Source organism: Zootoca vivipara, chromosome 3 (genome assembly GCF_965207765.1).
Source record: "Zootoca vivipara chromosome 3, rZooViv2.hap1.1, whole genome shotgun sequence".
Lineage (NCBI taxonomy): Eukaryota > Metazoa > Chordata > Lepidosauria > Squamata > Lacertidae > Zootoca > Zootoca vivipara.
The window spans coordinates 84,096,111-84,118,839 of NC_142586.1; the positions used below are offsets into that span (position 1 = coordinate 84,096,111).

Here is a 22,729-nt window from a genome sequence, read left to right on the forward strand (position 1 = left end):
CCTTTTCTTTCATTTGATTCCAAATCTTTTCTTTCTTTGCATTATATTCTTTTTTCTTAATTGTATTTTGTTGAATCAGAAATCCTCTCATTACCGCTTTACTGGCATCCCATATAATTTTCTTACTGACAGATGTTCTTAAATTAATCTCAAAATAGTCCTTTATTGTTTTTTGTGTTTTTTTCAAAACATTTTCATTCCTCAACAAAGCATCATTCATTCGCCATCTGTAAGTGCCCTGAAGAGATGTTTTTAAGTCAAGTAATACTGCATTATGGTCGGAGCAAGTTCTTGGGCAAATTTCGGCCTTATTTATCCTCGGACCCAACTCTCTCGAAATCCATATGTAGTCGATACGACTCCACGATTTTTTGGCATTTGAGAAGAAAGTTTGGTCTTTTTCCAATGGATTTTTCAATCTCCATGTATCAATTAAGTCAAAATTGTCTGTCAGTTCAAAGAAAGACTTTGGAAGTCTTCCATCTTTGGATTCCTTTTGTCTTTGAGATCTGTCCATTAATGTTGACACCACTCCATTCAAATCTCCCAGTAAGCATAATTTGTAATCCAAATAATCCAAAAGTTTCTCGTGTAATCTTTTGAAGAAATCCGATTTTCCATCATTTGGAGCATAAATTCCCAGAATCAAAATTTTTTCGCCTTGAGATGTGACTTCGACTGCAACATATCTTCCCTTTTCATCTTTAAATATCAATTTAGGAGTTAACTTCTCTTTTGCATATATCACTACTCCTCGTTTTTTAACTTCATCCGATGAGATAAATTCAAGTCCCAATTTTTTATTTTGTAGAATTCTTCGATGCGCCTTTGTGACATGAGTCTCCTGTAAACATATGATATCCAGTCTTTGCTTTGCCAGGACATGATAGATTTGATTCCTTTTCTGTTTTGAGTTCAATCCATTTGAATTCCATGAGAGAATCCTCAGCGACATCTTAAAGTGGTGCTGCAGCGCCCTCCAAGTATGAATCAGAGTCTAACTCAATCGGTTCGTCCACTCCTGGAGTCGAGGAAGGCAGTCCCAGTTTTAGGAGTTCTCTTTCGTGCTTCTGTAAAAAGTCTTTCTTCTGATCCACTGATTTGATTTTATATTTCTTCTGTCGGAGCTGGAAATTCAGACCCTCCGGAAATTCCCACTTAAAATTGATCCCTCTCCTTTTCAGAATGCTTGCCAAATCGGAATATTGGGATCTCAGGTCCAGAAAGAATTTTGGCAAATCCTTAAAAAGAATGATCTGTGTTTCTTGCACTCTCAAAGTTTTCTCGTAATGCAAATTTAATATTCTATCTCTTTGTTCTCTAGTTTGAAATGTTATCATACAATCACTGACAAAATTTTTATCTTTCTTGGATCTTGCACCGAATCTGAATGCTTTGATGATTTGTTGTTCCAATTCTTCCTTTGTAAGATTCCACGTTTTTGCAAACTCTTCAATTAATTTTGCCTTTAGATCACCTTCTATAAGGGGAAATCCTCTGATCCTGAGATTCGTCTCTCTCTGTTTCATTTGTAAAAAGGCGAGCGCCACTTGTGCCTGATAGGATTGTTTCTCTAAATCAGGGACCCTTCTCTCTTCCAGCTCCACCACTCTCTGGTCAACTGCGACAACTTGGGATTTGACTTGTGATATATCTTTAGAGATGGCTCCTAATTCTTCTCTCAATTGCCTCACTTCCTGCGTGGTTTTCCGTTGTTCCAGGATATTGCGTTCCAATCCCTCTTTCAGTACTGGAAGCGTTGCTAAAGCTTTTAACACCTCTTCCTCGAAGCCAGAGGAAAAAGATCCTTTTTTCTTTAATTTTCCACCAGAGGGCTCTGGCCCTGACATATTTATTGCTTAGTGGCAAAAAAAAGAAGAAGTGTAAAACCAAGAACTACCTCTCCACTATTTTCTATAGTCCAGATGTACCCTTATCAGAGAGGAGAAGTCAAAACAATCAGTCATTCAATTGCTGAGCCAGGCTCTCAAGGTCACCATATCAAAATGTTCCCAGCTTCAGTCAGCTATGAGACCCAGTCACAAAATATGCAGTCTGAGAATGGAAATTGAAACAGTTCTAACAAGAGTAATATTGTTGCCTAAAATTCCTGGCTTTTTTGGGTTAGAAAGTTGCAGATTTTGCCTTATACTAGTCCTTATTAGTCCTTATTCCTTTGACAGGAAGGCTGCAGTCAAATCAGTACTTGTCAAAGGGTAAACAAGAGTTCATGAGTTGATTGTTCTCTACCATCACAAAGGAATGCTTGGCTAGAGCAGACGGAGACCCGCTTCCAGGGTCTTGAAGCGATCCATTAAAACTTTAAAACTTAGAACTGCAGGGTTATTTAAGAGACCCTGCTCTCTTTTGTAGTAAAGCAGAAAATCGCAGAAATAAAGGTCAGAAAGTCTCTCTTTATACAGTTCGCTGCGGAGGCTTGTCTTTGCTTCCAGCGCTACCGCAGGGGGGGGAAAACCCGACCTCCGTTTTGAAAGTTTTCCCAATGGCCAAATTGCTTGAAAATTATGGCAAACTTCAGATTTTACTCACTGTGGCCGAATTCAGATGCTTGTATATTTATTTTGAAGAAAGTTGAACGCTGTTTCACCGTCGGACGTCGGAGCTGCTCCGGAGAAGGGAAGCGCTATGCCTGCCGTGTCTCTGCCTTCCACCTTCCCCGCTCTCGCGCCCTTATTAGGGCTCTTCGGGGGGGAAGGGAGGTCAAAAAATGACAGCCGCCAGGTCGTCCAGGCTTCAGGTCGCTCTACCTGAAGTTTTGGGGGGCTGCGCGCTCTGCAGACCCCCCCAGGACCCTTCAAAGGACGGGAGAAAACCTCTCCCGCTGCCGCCGGCGCTCGCGTTCAACCCGGAAGTCCTGTTGCTCTACCTCTCAAAGTGTCATTGCATATTAGCTGTTAATCCTTTTTGAGATTACTCATTAATCACTTTTCTTACTGTTAGTAAAAAAAATTCAAGATCAAGTTTCATCATTTAAATTGTCTCCATTTCTATTTTTCTTCTTCACAGTACATTTTTGTGTCATTCTGTTTTGAACTGACTACAACTTCTGAAATTGTAATGTCAAAGGTACGACTCTTCCATTTGTCTTAGGATCCCTATGGACCCAACTCCATTTATTTTTGATCAGCTGTTTATTTCCTCATCTAATACTTGGTGGTGGTTTTAAAAAACCCGAAGCATTATTTATGGTGGGATGTTGCTTGAATGAACACTTCTATCTCAGATGCCGTTCAGCACTCGTGGTTTGCTTTGGGGGGGGGGGGCGGATCTCAAATGGTTAAAAGGATGCAGTGAGTCATGGAGGAACTTCCAGAGCACTGAATAGTTCCAGGTGACTATTTAGAACACATGTTCAAACAACATAAACACACTGAGACCACTGCTATGTTAAAAAGAACAATATGGTCTTTTTCCCAGTACTGACATTTAGTATTCAAGCTTTCCTTCACTTCAATATAACAAAAAAAGGATTTAGTTCCTGCCCTCCTCCCCAAAATTTAACTGGCCTATCAGACTGCTTAAATGCCTGTACTGTAAGAAAGGTCTGTAGTGAACCATTCGTATATCAGATTTCATTTCACTTAACACAAAATTTGTTCAAAGAAACCATGACATTTAACTAAGAGAAAGGATGTTTTACACCTTGGGTTTTTTTTAAATTTATTAAATAGTAGTATTCATACCTTGACAATATTCACATTTCTTCTGCAGGGAATTAAAACTTTTACCTGCCCCTGACATCATGTATGGTTTCAGGTGTTAGGTGAGTGGGCACAGCTTCCTCAAAATGACCTCGGCAGGCCAAATGAGGAGGCTATACTTGGCCAGCAGACTGGCAGCTCCCCACTCCTACCATAGATAATGTAAGCCATATAATGAATAGCCTCCCTAAGTATAATTTGATTTATTAAAGCTCACAGTAAGATTGACTGATTTCAGAATTTCTAAACCATCTACATCCAGAAAACTGCATTGTGGTGTACATAAATAGCATATAAAACATAATGCAGATAATAAAACAGCATTAAACATAATAAACAAGAAATAACAACTACAGAGATTTAAAAAAGACAAAGTTTTCAACAAAGGACAAAAACATAAAACGGAGGTTTGCTTCACTTCTAGGTGAAGGGAATTCCAGAGAATGGATGCCACAATGCTAAAAACATATGGTCAAATCTCTGCTTGTTTTTACCACAGGCACTTGTGGCATCATCGATGGATCTTCATCCAGAGATCCAAGTCAACCGGTTGGAATGTATAAGGAGAGCTAGCTTCCCAGATACCCTGATCTTTATACACCAGGAGTGAAGCCTTGAATCTAATTCAGCAACTAATTTACAGTCTGTGCAACAGAGGTATCCCATCAGGGCCGTCTTAAGGTCATCGGGCGCCCTGGTGCAGGGATCCCTCGGGCGCCCCCCCCCCCCCCACTCTTTAAAAAAGACAAAGAAAACTCTTACCTGGTGTGCCGGGCAGCGGGAGCCTCACGGCGGCCCCTGCACCTCACAGCAGGGCCACGCTGTGCCGGAGGCCGCCTGCCTGTCCGATGCCGCCAGATTGAGTGGGGGAGGGGGCGCCGCTGCTCCGTGCGGCCTTCCTCTTCTCCCAGCGGAGCGGGGTGCCTGGGCAGGCCGAGCCACGCCGGGTTCCTTCCCGCCAACAGGGCGCTGCATTTCATTGGTAGAGGTGCTGCCATGTGGCGTCACCTCTACCAATGAAACGCAGCGCCGGGGTGAGGGATGACCCTGGCGCTGCAGAACGGAACAGGGTCCTAGTGCCCCTGTTCCGCTCGCTTCCCTCCCTGCACTCGCGGCACGGCTGGTGGAGGGAAAAGGGAGGCCACTGCAAAGCTCCCCCACTTGTTGGGGCGCCCCTAAGAGCCCCCTGATCGCCCAGGCGTCGTTGTGCATTGCGCCACTAGAGTCAATGGGCGAGCCGGGCCTGTATCCCATGTTGTCAACTGCTTGCCCCAGAGAGCAAAGTGTGCAGCAGTGTTTTACACTAGCTGCGTGTTTCTGGAAAAATTCAAAGGCAGCCCCAAGTAAATAACATTACAGCAATCAAGCCTAGAGGTTACCAATGCATGGACTACTGTTGCCGAGCTATCCCTGTCGGGGAATGGTTGTAGCTGGCTTACCGGCCAGAGCTGCAAAAAAGTACTCCTAGAAGCTGAGGACACTTGAGCTTGCAGTGGCAATGCTGAATCAATGAGCACCAACAAGCTACATACCTGTTCCTTCATCCAGAACAGGCAACTGACCAATTTCCCAGACTCGGAAACCACTCAAACACAGGGCATCTGCCTGTTTCAGTTTATTGGCTCTCCAGACCATTAATTAATCCAGGCACTGTTCCAGGACTTGATAGCCATTTCTTAATCACATTTTCCACAGAGTAAAAGCTACTTATGACACCTAGGTGGCTGGACAAACAAACCTTTCTGCATATATGAAGTAGAAGCAAAAGAGTAGAGACATGATGCCAAAATACTAGAGTCAGCCTTTATTACATTCTACACATAAGTACAGCACCTCAAGGGATGGCACATAGTAATTAAACACTGGCGAATAGTCTGAAGCCACTAACCTGTGTTCCTGTGAAGTAAACGGGATCTATTTTCCAAAGTGACAGGAAACATCTCACTTTCTGAGGTTGCAATCTCCTTGGGTGAAGCACTGAGTTGGAGAAGAGCATCTTGTGCTTTCTTTTTTTCCTTCTTTAACATATTTACTAAAATATCTAAAGTTCATTTTAAGGAAAATTTCTGAAGTAAATTTGAGACAACTATAAACACTCTTCTTAGAATAAGAGGTCTGTTGATTATATATTAAAAGCAAGAAGCAGTATTTATTTTATCTTTTACTTTTATTTATTTCAACCTTCCAAAGAGCACACAGAGCTTTACATAAGGTTCCCAGATGGAATCCCATCCAGGCAGCTTACAGCAGTGTTTCCCAACCTTGTGCCTCCAGATGTTTTGAGACTACAATTCCCACCATCCCTAGCTAGCAAGACCAGTGGTCAGGAATGATTGGAATTGTAGTCCGAAAACAGCTGGAGGCACAAGGTTGGGAAACACTGGCTTACAGAGCTACACCAGAATCATACCTAAGTCCCCAGCAGGCTAGCCATGTCCAGGGTATATATGCTAAACATCATATTCCAACTTGTATAGCATGCACAAAATATACCAATATGCATCATAAAGGTAAAGATAAAAGATTGTACACAAAAGGAAAAGTGGGATGCGGAAGGGGACCATGAAAAATTGAAATGCTAGTTCAAGTCACGAAGCTTGTAAAATGATGAGCTTGAATGGAAACAACTAAGGGAGAGGAGGAATCATAGAGTTGGAAAGGACCACAAGCACCATCTAGTCCAGGCATCCCCAAACTGTGGCCCTCCAGATGTTTTGGCCTACAACTCCCATGATCCCTAGCTAAGAGGACCAGTAGTCAGGGATGATGGGAATTGTAGTCCAAAACATCTGGAGGGCCACAGTTTGGGGATGCCTGATCTAGTCCAACCTCCTACTATGCAGGAATCTTTCGCCCAACATGGGGCTCAAACTAACAACCCTTAGATTCAGAGACTCATGCTCTACCAAATGAGCTATCCATGAAGCTGGTCTCTCAGCAGAGGTGAGAGAATAGCCCTATGGTACCACCCTTGCTTCTGCTGTTGGCCTGCAGCCAGATGGAAAGCCGATTTAAAAGATAAAATCTCCATAAAGACTAAATAGATTTTTAACCAGAACAGGAAGAGTGTTAAAAGAGGGCAAGAAAAAACTTGCAAAGAATGGTCACAAATGGGGGGAGGGGCACAAAGGTAAAAGATTTTAAACACATTATCTTGGCAATTCCTCAATGCATCAGTCTAAAAATTAATCAGAGTATGTCACGTCATGTAGCTTTGCCATGCCAAATTTCAGTTTTGACAACTCTTCAATATTTTAATAACATTTACTATATTCAGGTTTTACATTGGTGGGATACAGTTTGACCTATACAGCTTAACCATGCAGCGATTCTTCTGCCTGTAAAACATATCTAAATATTAAACAATATCATATAAAATGTGGTTCATGTTATATAAATGGACTTTTAAACCAGACCTGATTTTAACGCAGAATAAAGGGTTTTTTTGCCCCAGTTCAAAAATAAAATGTTGTTATCTGCCTGCAGTTCTTTCAAATAACCCAAAAACTAGAATACAGTGTGCATGCACATGAAAGCTCATACCAATGACAAACTTAGTTGGTCTCTAAGGTGCTACTGGAAGGAATTTTTTTATTTTGTTTAGAATACAGGAATTATATTTTCTATGCCTTACTTAAACTACAGCTATGTATATATTTTCTATGAATTTATAGAATGCACAGCACTATTTCAAAAGCTAAATTTTATATATATTGAATCTCAGGTTTAATAAAAATTTACATTTACTCGAAATCCACAGTTCAGCAACATTTCATTTGACTAAAAATAACAATTACAGGAAATTCAACTTTTTGAATGGCAATAAATGGTGCTTTATATAGCATTGCTATTTTCATTATTATTATTTTTAAGAAAGTGCTTCACATAAGGTTTCCAGAAACCTGGATCTAGGTCAGGACTAAGCAACACACTAAAGCTTTTACATCCAGGAGATTAAACTAGCCTGCTGCAGAGCAGGCAATAAGAGTAAACCTTGGCGTCTGGTAAAAAAAAAAGGTGTAGGAAACATTTGTTGCAGAATTTGGTGGAAGAACTCAATTAGACAATGAAAGTACAAACATTATGTCTAACCCAGCTAAAATACCCATGTGTCTCCTTTCAGAAAGAGGCTCCCCTGACCTGCAGCATCATCTGTGTGAGGGGGAGTTTATGGGACAGGAACAAATAGCTGTCAGTCTTTCCCAGCTTCTGCCCCATTCCGGTGAGGCCATGCCTACTCTTGTGGTTCTGGGAGTCCCCTGCCACTGTGAGAGTGCAGGTGGAGTGGAAATAGTGGCTAGATTGCCACTCAGCCCAACTGAAGGCAGTAGAAGGAGGTGAGAGGAGAATGGTACAGGCTAACATCAGGCCCTCTGCCCCCTTGTAGAAGCAGCTGTCTCTAAGAGGCTGTTGCTCTGAGAGGCATTCAACATCAGGACTACGCTCCACTGAGGATGTAGACCATCTGCCTGAGTGGCTGCAGATGCTCAGGAGACTCCCCAAACCAGCCTGCTTCAAACTGGTGCTGGGGAGGGAAGCTACAAACCATCCTGCTGGGCTCAGTGAGTGGCACTGCCTGCATGTATTACTCCCAACGGGTGGTACCAAATGGATTCTCCTCTTTGAGCCATATTATACGGCAGTGGCGGAGGAAGCCGCTTGGGCACCTGGGGCGGTATGCCCAGGGGCAGGGTGAGCCGCCCATAGGGGCGGGCACACCACAGGGTCCCCGGAGTCTGCCTGCCTCCTTCCACTCAGCCGCCCTACAGCTGGGGGGAGGCAGTGTGGAGGCTGCGTGCGCCCAAGCCACCATGTCTCTCCCAGGAGAGACACGTGGCTCAGGCGCGCTGAAGGCCCCGCGGTGAGTGCTGCCGGGCATTTTGTCAAACCCCCCCCAGTGGTGACACCTGGGGCGGCCCACACCCACCGCACCCCCCTTCCTCCGCCCCTGTTATACAGGTGCAATGAGGGCTCACTGCCTTTAAATATTTTCATTGGGCGTGGTTTTACATGTGACACTATTTGTCTCTTTCTCTAGGCCTAAGGCAGGGTTCTTCAACCTTGGGCCCCCAGATGATGTTGAACAACAATTCTCGTCATTCCTGTCCATTGGCTAAGCTGGCTAGTGATGATGGGGGTTGTAGTCAATGACCTTTTCTGGGGTCAGAAATCATTCGTATTTGCCTTTGAAGGTGTAAAATGGATCAGTGGGGTAGGAGACAGGAGGGAACATCGCCCTCTGAGATTGTTGTGTAGTTATGCAATTATACAACTTCAACTGGAAGGCAAATGATTCATGGAAAATAAGGTCAATGTATATTTAGGGGGGAAATAGTAAACTGATCATATCTGGAGCTGGTTATTACGGGAGCTAGAATATACAGAACGCTGTTGTGTTGTTCTCAAGCATACGATGGTCTGAGATGGTCCCTAGAAGGGTATGACAAAGGGTATGATAGACCTAAGCAATCAGGGTCTCTCCCTAAAAAAATGAACAAGGATAATAGCAATAATATAAGGTGGATGGGTGGACTGTCCCTGAGATAGCCAAGCATAGTCAAGAAGAATCCTCACCTCTTACAGGGGTTGGGATTTATCTCTTTCCCCCTAGAATATTACCTATACCATCAAAACACACCTCTGGTCAGAGGAAGAGAGTCAAGGAGAACTGCCTCATCCCTGTGGAATGGTGGTGATGGTGGGGAGATGAAGTTCTGTCTTGAATTAAGGGAGGTGATTGTCCAGTGCTGCTCGACATGGAAACATTGGGCAACTTCAGGGGAAACCTGTATCAGCCTTTTCCTTAGCTAGGATGCTTAGGTATGAGTAGTTCACTATGGAAAGCCAGGTCAATACCTCAGCTTAGATAGAATATATATATACACACACACACACACTTTAGTTACATTGCATTTTTGAATTGACATGTAAAATTAGTGGCCATTTGACTTGAAGACTGGTGACTGTCTCATTTTCGTTGACAAGGATACTGATTTCATTGTCTCGTTGCTGCAGAAGATCCTTCAACTTCTTCAACTCTTCATGCCCAATTGAATTATTAGTGTCTGACGCAAGCAGATGGTTGTTAGGTAACTTTGCATTATTAACCAATCTCTATTAAATGGAACAAAAGCAATGGTCAGTTCTTTAGTTTTGACATTCTGTTGACCTACCTCCATTAGAAGCAAATTGCACTAACTTATTTACCCGAATGCTACTGCTGCTGACCACTGCAATGGCCCTCTTGCCTGTCTTCTCATTCCACGTCAATCAATTTTGAATGCATCTGTTACTTTCATGACTTTTATCTGATGTCATCCTTCTCCTCAAGCCTTCTGCTCTCTCTGTTGCTTTCCTCTAAAAATGCCATTTCTCATCCTTACATTTAAACCTCTGTTTCTAGCACCATCTCTTTTCTCATCTCAGCTTATTTCCTGCTTTGCAGTTATACACAAGTTCTTTTGCCACTGACCCCATTTCTCTACATACATCTTAATGTCTTGTCCTAAATCAGCAATCTCGCATATTTTTTCAGGACTAGAACATGCCTTTTGGGATCCAATTCTTAATATATATATATTTATCACACGGAAGTGTTTCTAACACAGTATCTACTCATATTCAACTAAGTTGTGGCACTAGTAGAAGCTTGCTCCTTGGTCTGCACAACACCCATCTACCTTTCCAACTCTGCCCAGGAGGGTTGAAAGAACCCCAAAAATTGAGTGGGGAGGACAAGAAGGAAGATCATTCTGTCTGGTAAGCAGAAATGCATGTGCTGATGGGACAATCATATTAGTGTGATGCTGAATTCTCCCCTTAGCCTTAGTGCTAAGTTGAATACAATGAGGGGGATCAGTCTCCATTTCCTGGACCAACACAGCTTCTTTCAGTAAACCCTCCTTTATTCCATCCTTGGTACTCCCTTAAAAAACCTACCCTTCTCCCTTTATCTTCACTCTGTCTATATTGAAAACAATATGAGCAGGCACATTTGTGCATTTACATTTTTTAAAAATTAGCAATAAAGAGATACTCAACAGTTCTTAGGGAATATTAATTAAGCAAATGTGCAATGTTAATTTAGCTAAAAAAGCATAACTATTTACTCTTATTTCTGGAATACTTCAGTAATGAAAGGTTGGCAAACCTATAGGTAAATATGGTGTGCATATTGTGATGTATGTGACTTTAAGTGTGGAATCTTATTATGTGCACCTGAATCCTATTAACTGGGATACAGGTATTTTAGTGGTAACCTGTTCCCCACCCATTCATTCGTCTTGTGCTTTTCCTCCCTTGCCGGGTGGATGTTGTCACTGTGTGTTATTCTTCAATAAACCATGTCTACAGCTCAGTAAAGACTGTCTTAGCAGCGGTGCCTCCTCATTGCTGAGGTCCAAGGTTTCCCGGAGACATTACATATGGATATATGGTTTCCAGCTGAATAAAATATGGCTTGCTTGTCTGTTTATGTAAGATATATAGGTGGACTTCACAAAGTGTATAAAATTATTCAAATAATAACTATCCACTTTTTTGCAGTAAATGAAGATGAACTACTGTTTATGTCAAAATTGCAGTTTCTGCTTCTTATCCCTGCCCTAAGTGCAATATGATTCATCAGAAGCTATTGTAGTGGTAGCTGGAGACACTTCTCCCCAACCACTGGCTTTGACACTTGAATAATAGTGGTTTTTTAATTTAAAAAAAAACCACCACATTTTAAACCATGTTTCAGATCCTGATTAGCAAACAGACATTAAACCACAGTACTCCCATCTAGGAAACTCTGGTTTGAAGAACCCATGGCCAAAACTGATGCATGAGGGAAAAGAGGAGTTCATGAGCATAGTTGTCATTCCAAGCTTACTAATTAATCTAGGATACATTACATTCAAACCAGACAACTCAGATTCTCTCGATTACAATATGCATACCAAAAGCAATTTATTTTCTCCTGTGAGAAATGAACAATTTATTTAGTGCTTCAATTGTATAGTTTTATGGAGTTCTGATTTGGGGCTTTTATTTCCTTCTCCCTCTCTCCCTGGAATGTCTAGTAAATGAAAACACATGGAGCGTTATTATTGTGTTGAAGGCTTCCTCACCCCCGAAAATGGCAGCCAATGAAGCATACCTTTAAATGGTTGAAAGAGTGTTTGATCTTCCGCATATCAGCTCCTAACTCCAATGTGCTCTCAGGATCCATATCTTCCAAAAAACTTTTAATCTGTTCGTCTACCCTAAATTCACAGAAAGGAGGAAATACAACCTTTCAGAAAAGATACTTAATCTTCAGAAGATACAAGCAAATAGGCATACCAGACTGAGAGAAAGCTTGTTTCCAATATACCACAAGTGGTGTTTCCCAATATACAGTATCACAAACAGATATATTGTTTTAAAATAATGTTTTTGCATTTTTTAAAAAAGTTTTGGCTACAGTAAGTTTTTTGTTTTCTTTAAATGTCATCTCAATTGAACACAAATATATAGGCTGGTAGTCCACTAAAAATGTTTGTGTTTGGGATCAGACCTATTAAAATTCATGGACCTAACCATAGCTGCCAAGTTATCCCTTTTTTAAAGGGATTTTCCCTTATGCTGAATAGGCTTCCTCGCGAGAAAAGGGAAAACTTGGCAGCTATGGACCTAACGTAGTCACATCCATTAATTTCAATGGGTTGACATCAAGTAAAAGATGGATGAGTATCACTCAATCACCCAAAAACTGAACTACAACCCTCTGAAGAATAGTGGGGGAAATATCTTCATAACATTATAGTTTCAATTTTTGACTTGCTTCTGGAAGCCAAGGATTAGCAAGTTACCACAGTCACTATATTTAGGTGAAACAATCCTATATGCCACCACTGAGCCCAATATTTTCAGGATAATTATTTCTTGAAAAATGAAGTGATTGCATTTAGCAACAATATATAGTTAGCAATATTGAAATCAATGCTTTAACACTTAAAAGAAAAAAATTCTTGTTGCAGTCTGGCACCCCAATTGTGCCCAGAGAGGCCCCAGAGAAAAGGAAGGCCCCCCCCAGCCAACTCTAGTGACACTCAAGAATGGTATCTGTACATGACTTAATCACACCAGAGCAGGAATGGGGCATTCCATAGGAAGCAATGTGACTGTTGTCTCTCTCACCACAAAGAATCATTTGAAGCTGGATGCAAATGTGAATGTGAATCTTCACTTCCATTCTGTTTCAACTTATCATGCATGGATACATTTTAACATTTGACTGGAACAGAATCAGAGAGCAAATCTTTCTCTTCCATATTGGGACACTGATAATTCACAGTACCACATGTCCTTCCCCATGCAGGGTTCTTTCCTCCCATCAAAGAGAATAGGAGTCCTAGTATATGAAAGGCACAGTCCAGTAGAAGTATCCAACCAAATGTGAACTTTGCAGGTTTTTTCTTATGCACCAACATGCCTTACTTTGCTATTGCTGTTGCTGTTTTTTTAAAAAAGAATGACATTGACTTTAAAGGTGGAATCGACACACATATAAAAAACACTGTGAAAATGGTTTTTAAACATTTTGAAAAATATATTGAGTTTGCCATAGCTCACTATCACCATCTAGTGTCACATTTGTATACTGCACTTTACAACACACTTAAAATTGCAGCTGTATAGCTGAGTCCAAAGTTTACATCTTCAGAACTGATGGAAATGTTTACCAACATGACAGGAAATTAAACGTTCCCTAGTGTGGGAAAGACCATGCCAGGCAAGGGCCAAAAATTGGCTTTTGCACATGATTTAGAAGACATTAAAAGTCATAATTTAATATCGAAACAGAATCATTTCCTCAGTTATACACACTAAAGTACACCATTGGACTGTGATAAAACAACAACAACACTAACAGTCATAAATTAGCCATTGCTTGCAAATAATGTCAACTTCAGAATATTATTAGCATTAAGAATAGCATACATGAAACATAGCAAAGCATGTTTAGGTAGTCTAGTATTCTAAATTCCATTTTAACCCTCTTATGTATTTGCAGTCACAATGGATACCCCCATCAAGAGATATTTAAAAATATGTAGAAATTTTCCCTCTAAACTGTAGCACCTCATACACTATACTTCTGGGATAAATACTTCTGCACTAAAGCAGTCGAATAGTTTTTATTAGTGAAAACATCAAGCAACAGGACATTGGACTCTGCAACACAACTCAGTGGTAGAAAACAAAGTGCTAAATGTGCAGACGTTAACAATCTAATGGATAAAATTCTAATTTTACAACATTAAAGCTTGAGATAAGGAGGTGTTAGAAAGCAAAACAATACAGAATGTTTAATTTTTAAAAAAATTAAAATGGTGTGCTAGAACTATATTCAACAATCCTTTATAACATTCCTTATTTTTATAGTGCATTTAAAACAAATAACAAATTTTAAAAACTATTAACTTAAGTGACATCCAACATTAAGTTAGTACAGTAATTGCTTTCTAAAAGTGCAGGAAGGTTGTGTTTAAAATATGTAGGATAATATGTAGGATCACATGGCTATGAGACACAAGAGAAGAGACTTCAATGCATAGAGGAATTTTGGAAGCCCTCTCTTTGACCTTACTGTATTTGTAAACTATGGTTCATTTATAGCTGCTTTTGTCTTTTTCAACAGACCCCAGTATATTATTTAATGTGCAGAAGTGAAGATCACTTAAAGATCAATGAATCCCCTAGGATCAGCCATGGTCTTCAAACAAAAATTCATAAAACTGGAATTAAATGACAATGTATGTGATTATATAATTCAAGTATATGTATGCAATGACCCTTCACAACAGGAATAATTTAGTGATAGCACAACTGGCTTATCATTGCTGAAGTGGAGTGATTGGCTTGAGTTTTTGTACAGGGGAGACAGGAACATCAGTGAGATATGGGGAGCAAAAGAGCGCAAGCTACAGCAGTAGCAGGAAATGTTGGGAACGCTGGTAATTCAGGTAGAAGAGGCTCCGGTATAGATAATGACGCCTCTATGGATGTAAAAGAACTAATTCTGAGCCTCAAAAGAGAATTTACAGAGATGAAAAATGATATGAATGAAAAGCTGGATACTTTCGGAGAAAAAATAGATGGAAATGCAAAAACTGTAGCGGAGCTAACAGGGAAAATAAATGAGGTGATGACGAAAAATCTAGAACTTACAAAAACTGTACAAGAGCTAAAAGGTAGAGTAATTGGATTAGAGGAAACAGTAAGGAGACTTCAAAATGAAAATAAGGAAATGAAGAGGGAGGGGGAAAGGGCAAAAAAAGATATGGTGGATATGAAAGAAACCCACGAGGCTGTACTGGATGCAATTGCTATGATAGAGATGCATAGAAGGGAGAAAACCCTGAGATTTAGAGCAATTCCCGAGCAACCAGATGAACAAATAGGCAAGAAGATGGCCATAGAACTAGCGAACTGGTTGGAGATAACTGAGCAAGAAATGGAACAGCACATAGAAAGGGCATTCAGGGTAAGATCGAACATTGCAAAGGCAAACAATTGGCCGGGAGATTGCCTGGTAACATTTAAAACTTTGGATATCAGAGATAAAATCCTCCAAACCAGTAACAAAAAAAGATTGCAGATTGATGATAATGACATAATTATACACAAGATAATCCCGACTAGATATTTGAAGAAGCGTGAAAAATTTAAACCATATGTAGATGCTCTTAGAGGGAAAGGTATAACCCATAGGTGGGAATTTCCAGAGGGTTTCTCCTTTTTCTTCAAAGGGAAAAGGCGAAAGTTTGTTCTACCAGAGGATGCATCGAAATATTGGAGAAAATATTCCAAACATTTAGGAACTGTAAGAAGGCCAAGCGGAGGAGCGGAGGATCCAGAATTAGATCCGGATTCTGATAACCCAACAGAGATAGAACAAAGTTAAAAAGAATTGGATGAAGATATAAGTTTGTATTTGTGTAACTATTGGTTATTATATAACGACTCAAAAACTTCTTTTTACTTTGACTGCACTTTTTTTTAATAGACGATATAAAGAAGAGTTCAAATAAATTAATAAACTTTTAAAGAGATAACCAAATAAAAGAAAATGAATCTAAAATTATTGACTTGGAACGTGAACGGTCTAAATGATAAAACCAAAAGAAATAAGGTGGAATATGAACTACTTAAGCAAAGAATTGATGTGACCTGTTTACAGGAAACTCATGTGACCCAAAAACATATTAGAGTTCTCTCTAATAAGAAATTAGGGCGTGAATTCATTTCGGCTGATAAGACTAAAAAGAGAGGAGTTGTCCTCTATGTAAAAGAATATTTGGAACCAAAATTGCTATTTAATGATTCGGAAGGGAGGATAGTGATTGTAGAAATAACAATATGTGGAGAAAAGATAATAATAATAGGAATATACGCACCCAATAAAAGACAGAAAGAATTTTACAATGCGCTGGGGGAAAAGTTATTAGAATATGTGGGAGAGAGGATAATCTTACTGGGAGACTTAAATGGGGTCACATCACCGGATATTGATAGGACAAAAAAAAAAAGTAACCAGGATTCCAAGCAAACTAAATTGCCGATAATTTTTAGCCAAACCATGGAAACATTAAACTTAAATGATGCCTGGAGGGCTAAACATCCAGTAGAAAGAGAATACACCTTTTTCTCTGAGCCCAATAAGTCAGCGGGCAGAATAGATGCGATATGGATCCCTAAAGAACTTACCTTAAGAATACATAAAGCTGAGATCCAACCCAAAACCCTATCCGATCATAATCCGGTCCTTATTTGGCTTAAGGAAGAAGGGCCCAAAGCAAGAAGGTGGAGATTAAATGAATCCTTATTGAATGACGAAGGAGTAATAGATAAAGCAAAAAAGACTCTTCGAGAATTCTTTTCCCTAAATTTAGAGAAAGGAACACCAAGTACAACGGTATGGGACGCTGGGAAAGCAGTGATAAGAGGGTTCTTTATCAAACAAAATGCAATATTAGTCAAACAAAAGGAAAAAAGAAAACAAGTAATCTGGGAGGAAATTAGGAAAAATGAAAATGAACTCTATAAAAACCCTGAAAATGAAAAATTAAAACAAAATCTTAAATCACTCCAGCTACAATATTCCACAATATTGAATGAGGAGATCCAGTGGAAAATAAAGTTGATGAGGCAGAAAAATTTCGAACAGGCTAATAAGCCGAGCAAGTTATTAGCCTGGCAATTGAAAAAAAGACAAAACGAAAGAATTATCAATAAGATGAAAATAGGGGATAGTATTACTAATAACCCAAAAGAAATTGAAAAAGTATTTCTGGACTTCTATCAAGAACTATATAAAGAAGGAAAAGAAACAATCGAAGAAATTAATCAATATTTGGGCCAAAATAATGTGAGGAAAATTAATAAGGAACAGGCAAAAATACTTAACGCACGGATCTCAACTTTCGATATTAGTCAAGCAATAAAAAAAGCCAAATCAGGGAAAACGCCAGGCCCTGATGGTTTACCCGCAATCTATTATAAAAAAGTCGAGGAAGCGGTAATAGAACCGCTTAAGGATATAATGAATAATATATTGGAGGGAGGAGAGCTGCCAAGAACGTGGGCCGAGAGCTATATTACTCTAATACCAAAAGAGGGGGTGGATTTGACCCACCCCTCAAATTATAGGCCCATTTCGTTATTAAATAACGATTACAAGTTGTTCGCCAGTATCTTGGCAGACAGGCTTAAGAAAATTCTGGCCCAAATCATACATGAGGACCAGGCGGGATTCCTCCCTGGGCGCTTAATGCAAACCAATATACGGAACATCATAAATATCCTAGAGTATCTGGATTTGAGAATTGATAAACCAAGCCTTTTGATCTCAGTCGACGCTGAAAAAGCATTCGACAAGATTTCATGGAAATTTATGACAGCCACCATCCAACAAATGGAATTTGGGAAGTCTTTCTGCAATGCGATTCAGGCAATTTATAATAAACAAAAAACAAAGATATTGGTAAATAATAACATCTCAGAAGAATGTGAAATAAACAAAGGAACTAGGCAAGGGTGCCCCCTGTCTCCCTTGATCTTCATTTTAATAATGGAGATTCTAAATAATAAGATCAGAGAAGAGAAGGAGATTAAGGGGGTAACACTTGGTAGTAGAACATACAAGCTGCGGGCATTTGCAGATGACTTAATAATTACGACAGAGGACCCTAAAGAGAGTACAATCAGGCTATTAGAAATTATAGAAGAATTCGGGAAAGTGGCGGGTTTTAAATTAAATAACAAAAAAACGAAGCTCCTGGCCAAAAATCTGACCTCGGAAGAAAAGACGGAAATTGAAAAATTAACACACTTAAAATTCTCTTCCAAAATTAAGTACCTAGGGATCTGGCTAACACCTAAAAATATTAATCTTTACCAGGATAACTATATAAAAACATGGGAACACATAAGACGTAATATGGAGATCTGGAGCAGATTAAAATTGTCATTTTGGGGACGCATCTCAGCAATCAAGATGAGTGTCCTTCCGAAACTTATCTTCCTGTTTCAAAACTTACCAATATTAGGAGGTACGAAATATTTAACATCATGGCAGAAAGAAATATCGAAATTCATATGGCAAGGTGCAAGGCCAAGAATCAAACATACTCTCCTGATTGACATCCAAGAGAGAGGTGGGTTTGGCCTACCGGACCTTAAGCTATACTATGAGGCCGCATGCTTCCTGTGGATGAGAGACTGGTTTCTGCTCCAAAAAACGGACCTCCTCGACATAGAAGGATTTGATTTAAGATTTGGCTGGCACGCTTATCTAAATTATGATAAAAACAAAGTGCATAGAGGACTCACCAACCATATAATAAGAGGCTCCCTTTTTAAAGTGTGGGCCAAATACAAGGGGTTATTGGAACCCAAAACACCATCATGGATATCCCCTATGGAAGCCATAGCGGTCAAAAAAAAGAACATGAAAGGCGATTGGGTAACTTATAGATCATTATTGGTAATTGAAGAGGGTCAATTTAAGTTGAGGCCATATGAAGAAATTAAGAACAAGTTAACGAGTTGGCTAGACTATCACCAACTAAACGAAACTTTTAAACAAGATAAAAAGAAAGGATTTAATAATCAACCAACAGAATTGGAAAAAATTTTGCTTGACAACAATAACAAAATTATATCAAAAATGTACCGCCTCTTGCTTGACTGGGAGGTCAAGGAAGAGGCGGTAAAGGAAGTTATGATTAAATGGGCCCAGGACATCGGGCGTACGATAATGATTGATGAGTGGGAGGCCCTCTGGAAAAACAGCATGAGATTTACCGTGTCGTATTCCATCAAAGAAAATATGTTCAAAATGTTTTACCGATGGTACCTCACACCTGCCAAACTCTCTAAAATGTATAAGAACATATCAGATCGATGTTGGAGGTGTGGGGAAGGGAGAGGAGATTTTATGCATATGTGGTGGGGATGCCGGATGGTTAGAGAGTTTTGGAATACAATTTATGAAGAAATGAAAAAGATCTTCAGATTAACATTCCAAAAACGACCAGAGGCCTTTTTGTTGGGAATCCTGAACAGAGACTTACCAGCTAAATATAGGGAGATTTTTTTATATGCATCAGCGGCAGCCCGGTTATTAATAGCGGCCAGGTGGAAGGGGGATACGCTCCCAACACTCCAGGAGTGGCAAAATAAATTGTCAGATATGATAGAGCTGGCTCAGTTAACAGATAACTTAAGGGGAGTTACGAAACAGATGTTTACCAAAAAATGGGATGTGCTTAAGAGATACATGCAAGAGAGAAATGGACATTCGGTAATTTCCATGGCAGCCTTAGAATGACTGGTCTATAAAGTAATACTAGAACCTAAAAGAATTATCGGTATGATTGGATTTATTGGTGTACAAAAGAGATTATAAGAGGACGAAGAGAAAAGTATGTACTTCGCAAAAAAGAAGAGTCGCGCTATGGGAGGTGACGGGAAGTCATCAGGGTAATAATAATGAAAACAAATTTGTAGCTTCTTTAATGAAAATCTTTATTTCTGTGAGAAGAAAATATTTGTTCTGTTTGTTCTGTTAAAAAATCAATAAAGATGTTTTATTCTGAAAAAAAAAAAAAATATCATTGCTGAGTAAAGTGACTTATACAGCTGAGAAGTATGCAGAATGAATGAACATAGTGAGCCTTCACAGCAGCACTGATTTGATTAACACCTTAGCATTCTACAAGCAACATGACAATCAATGCAGCATGAAGGACTAATGGGGAATATTGTTATAAGAGGGGACTGGACAGATGTGTCCAAAATACACAACTCTATTGATGGATCATATTTCAGAAAAAGATGTATTAATTTAAGCAAGTTACATTTCTAGGTCACCACTTCAATAAATTGCATCAGTGAGTCTCTGGCCTTTAAAAGTTGTACAGATGCTAATCATTATGTGGTATTAACATTTTGAAAAACAGAGGCCAATGGATGCTTTTTAGCCACATGAGATAATTGTATAATGCCCCAGGTCCTGATTTCCTCCCTCCCGGAGTCCCAAATTTTCAATTAACAAAAGCTGCATATCCTTTTTCTTAATACATGTTTAAATTACTTCCAAGCAAATGCCTGCATATAAACCACTTTGCACTGAAGTGGGGGGAAACGATTGTTATTATTGCTCCCATTAGCCCCAGCCAGCATGGCAAATGGAAGTCAACATTCAAATATTCTACAGCAAGACTGTTGGTACAGATTGCTGCTGGCACATAACTCTGATGCTTAAAAGCTTGCATTGGCTACCCTTATACTACTAAAGCAGGTTTAACGTTTTTGTATTAACAATACCCTTAACAACTTGAATCCAGGATATTTTAAATACCACTTGATAGTGGAAATCCATTGTTTGTGGTCTCCCACAGTTTGGATGCATGGCTTGTATCCTCCACCAGCGGACACCCAATTCCGTGGAATTACATGCTGGCTGAGATCAGATACTGATGCCTTAGTAAAAACATGTTTTTTAATAATTTCAGAAGGCATTTGAAGTGAGTGTTGATTGTAACTAATTTTATGATGAATGCTGCATTTTATTGCACCCTGGTATTAAGCAGTATATGCATTATTTAAATGACTGAATGAACAAACAAACAAACAAAATGTATTGTAACATTTAGTGTAATAATAAACTGTTACAGACTGGAAGGTATGCAGGTGTCAATCTCAGTGATGAGGCTGAACAACCTATTTTCAGTCAATGACCAACAGATGCTGTTCATCTTTTCCTTAACATGTCCAAGAAAAATGATTTCATATAGTGTACAAAGGATACAATTTCCATTTGAAGAAAACCTTCTGTGGAAGCACACAATGAAGCCAGGTTCAGAAGTTGGGTGTGTGTGTGTGTGAAAAAGAGTTCCACTATTTCATTACACATATTATTTTCAGCTCATTTGAGTTGTTAGTAGCAAGATTTGATACCAAATACTCGCTTGCCATGAATCAGAAAATTAATTTCTTATGTTATCCTGTAACTGAAAATATAGTTTATTTATAGTACATATTTACTTAGCTATAAAAATATTTATATTACACTATTCTATCATTAAAAAGATCCCCAAGGTGGTCAACAAATCCCAATAAGGCAGTAAAAGCAGGTCAGAATATACCTATACAATGAGCAACGACCAAAGAACAGAACCAGATAAAACTATTTGTGTTTTAATTGGTCATTCTTCTGCAAGCCCTCTGCTGAATGTTCTACAAAAGAGATAGACCTTTGTAATGTGGCAGAAGCCAAGCAGATCTTTCTTGGAAGGGTGTGTTCAAAATGGTGTGGTGCCATAACTGCAATTAGTTGGAGGTGGAATTAAAACTAAGGTTCCATTAAAATATAGTGGTATATTAAGTAACAATCCCTTTCCCATTCCTATCCTTTTAGAATTTCTATTTTCAGTGAAAGTTTCGTTCAGCAAAGATCTCTGGCACTTCAAATAAATGTTACTGTATGCAAGTTCAGTTGTTTTATTGCTTCCTACTGATCCCAGCTGTGGAATTAGTGAATAATTTCTCCTTAAATAGACACTCTTGGAATTGCCCCATGTCAGCTATTTCCCTATGTGGCGGGTGGGGGAATCATTCATTCATCTTTTAATTATCTAGAGTAGCAAACAGTATTATAAATCATGCTATCTTAAAAATAAAAGGAACAAAACAAGAGGAAAGCAGTAAGCAAACACTTCCTCCCCGTTACAGAAAAAAAATGGCACAGGGTGTTTTCCAGAAAGGCCTTTCGAGGGAAAATTATTCAGTCACATCCCAGCTGCTATCAACATGAAGCAATAAAACTGGCTGAACCTGCAAAGAATAAGTGTTCCATTTAAAGGTATAAGGGGGGTGGGTGCAGAAAAGCTTGGGATTGACAGTTTAGAAACAACTGCATAGAATTATAGAAGTGTAGAGTTGGAAGGGATCATGCGGAGGGATCATCTAGTCCAAACCCCTGCAAAGCAGGAATCTGGATGACCTCTACAAAATGAATACCCAAAAGATGTCAATTCCATAGAAAAAGCAAGGTGTGGGATATGTAGAGAAGGGCCTATAATGTGTATCCCCACTGGGGCACTGGGATGGGTAAAAAGGTAAAGGTACCCCTGACCGTTAGGTCCAGTCATGGACGACTCTGGGGTTGTGGCGCTCATCTCGCTATACTGACTGAAGGAGCCGGTGTACAGCTTCCGGGTCATGTAGCCAGCACAACTAAGCCGCTTCTGGCGAACCAGAGCAGCACACAGAAATGCCGTTTACCTTCCCACCGGAGCAGTACCTATTTATCTACTTGCACTTTTGACGTGCTTTCAAACTGCTAGGTTGGCAAGAGCTGGGACCGAGCAACTGCAGCTCACCCCGTCGCGGGGATTCAAACTGCCGACCTTCCGATCGGCAAGCCCTAGGCTCTGTGGTTTAGACCACAGTGCCACCCGCGTCCCTACTGGGAT

The 22,729-nt window shown here is 39.7% G+C and overlaps 1 protein-coding gene and 1 long non-coding RNA gene across 2 annotated transcripts in view; one reads left to right on the forward strand and one right to left on the reverse strand.

The window, feature by feature from the left end:
* KIF6 (kinesin family member 6) overlaps positions 1-22,729 on the reverse strand; it is a 162,530-nt gene that overhangs the window by 97,454 nt on the left and 42,347 nt on the right. The window contains exons 11-13 of the mRNA XM_035108133.3: positions 11,863-11,968; positions 9,713-9,836; positions 5,611-5,763 (exon numbers count right to left, since the gene is read on the reverse strand). Coding sequence (XP_034964024.1) covers positions 5,611-5,763; positions 9,713-9,836; positions 11,863-11,968 — 383 coding nt within the window. The remainder of the gene's footprint in view (positions 1-5,610; positions 5,764-9,712; positions 9,837-11,862; positions 11,969-22,729) is intronic.
* Positions 14,456-20,073, forward strand: LOC148686332 (uncharacterized). The gene is made up of 2 exons (XR_015949110.1): positions 14,456-14,595; positions 19,876-20,073. It is a non-coding gene; the product is annotated as an uncharacterized LOC148686332 (long non-coding RNA).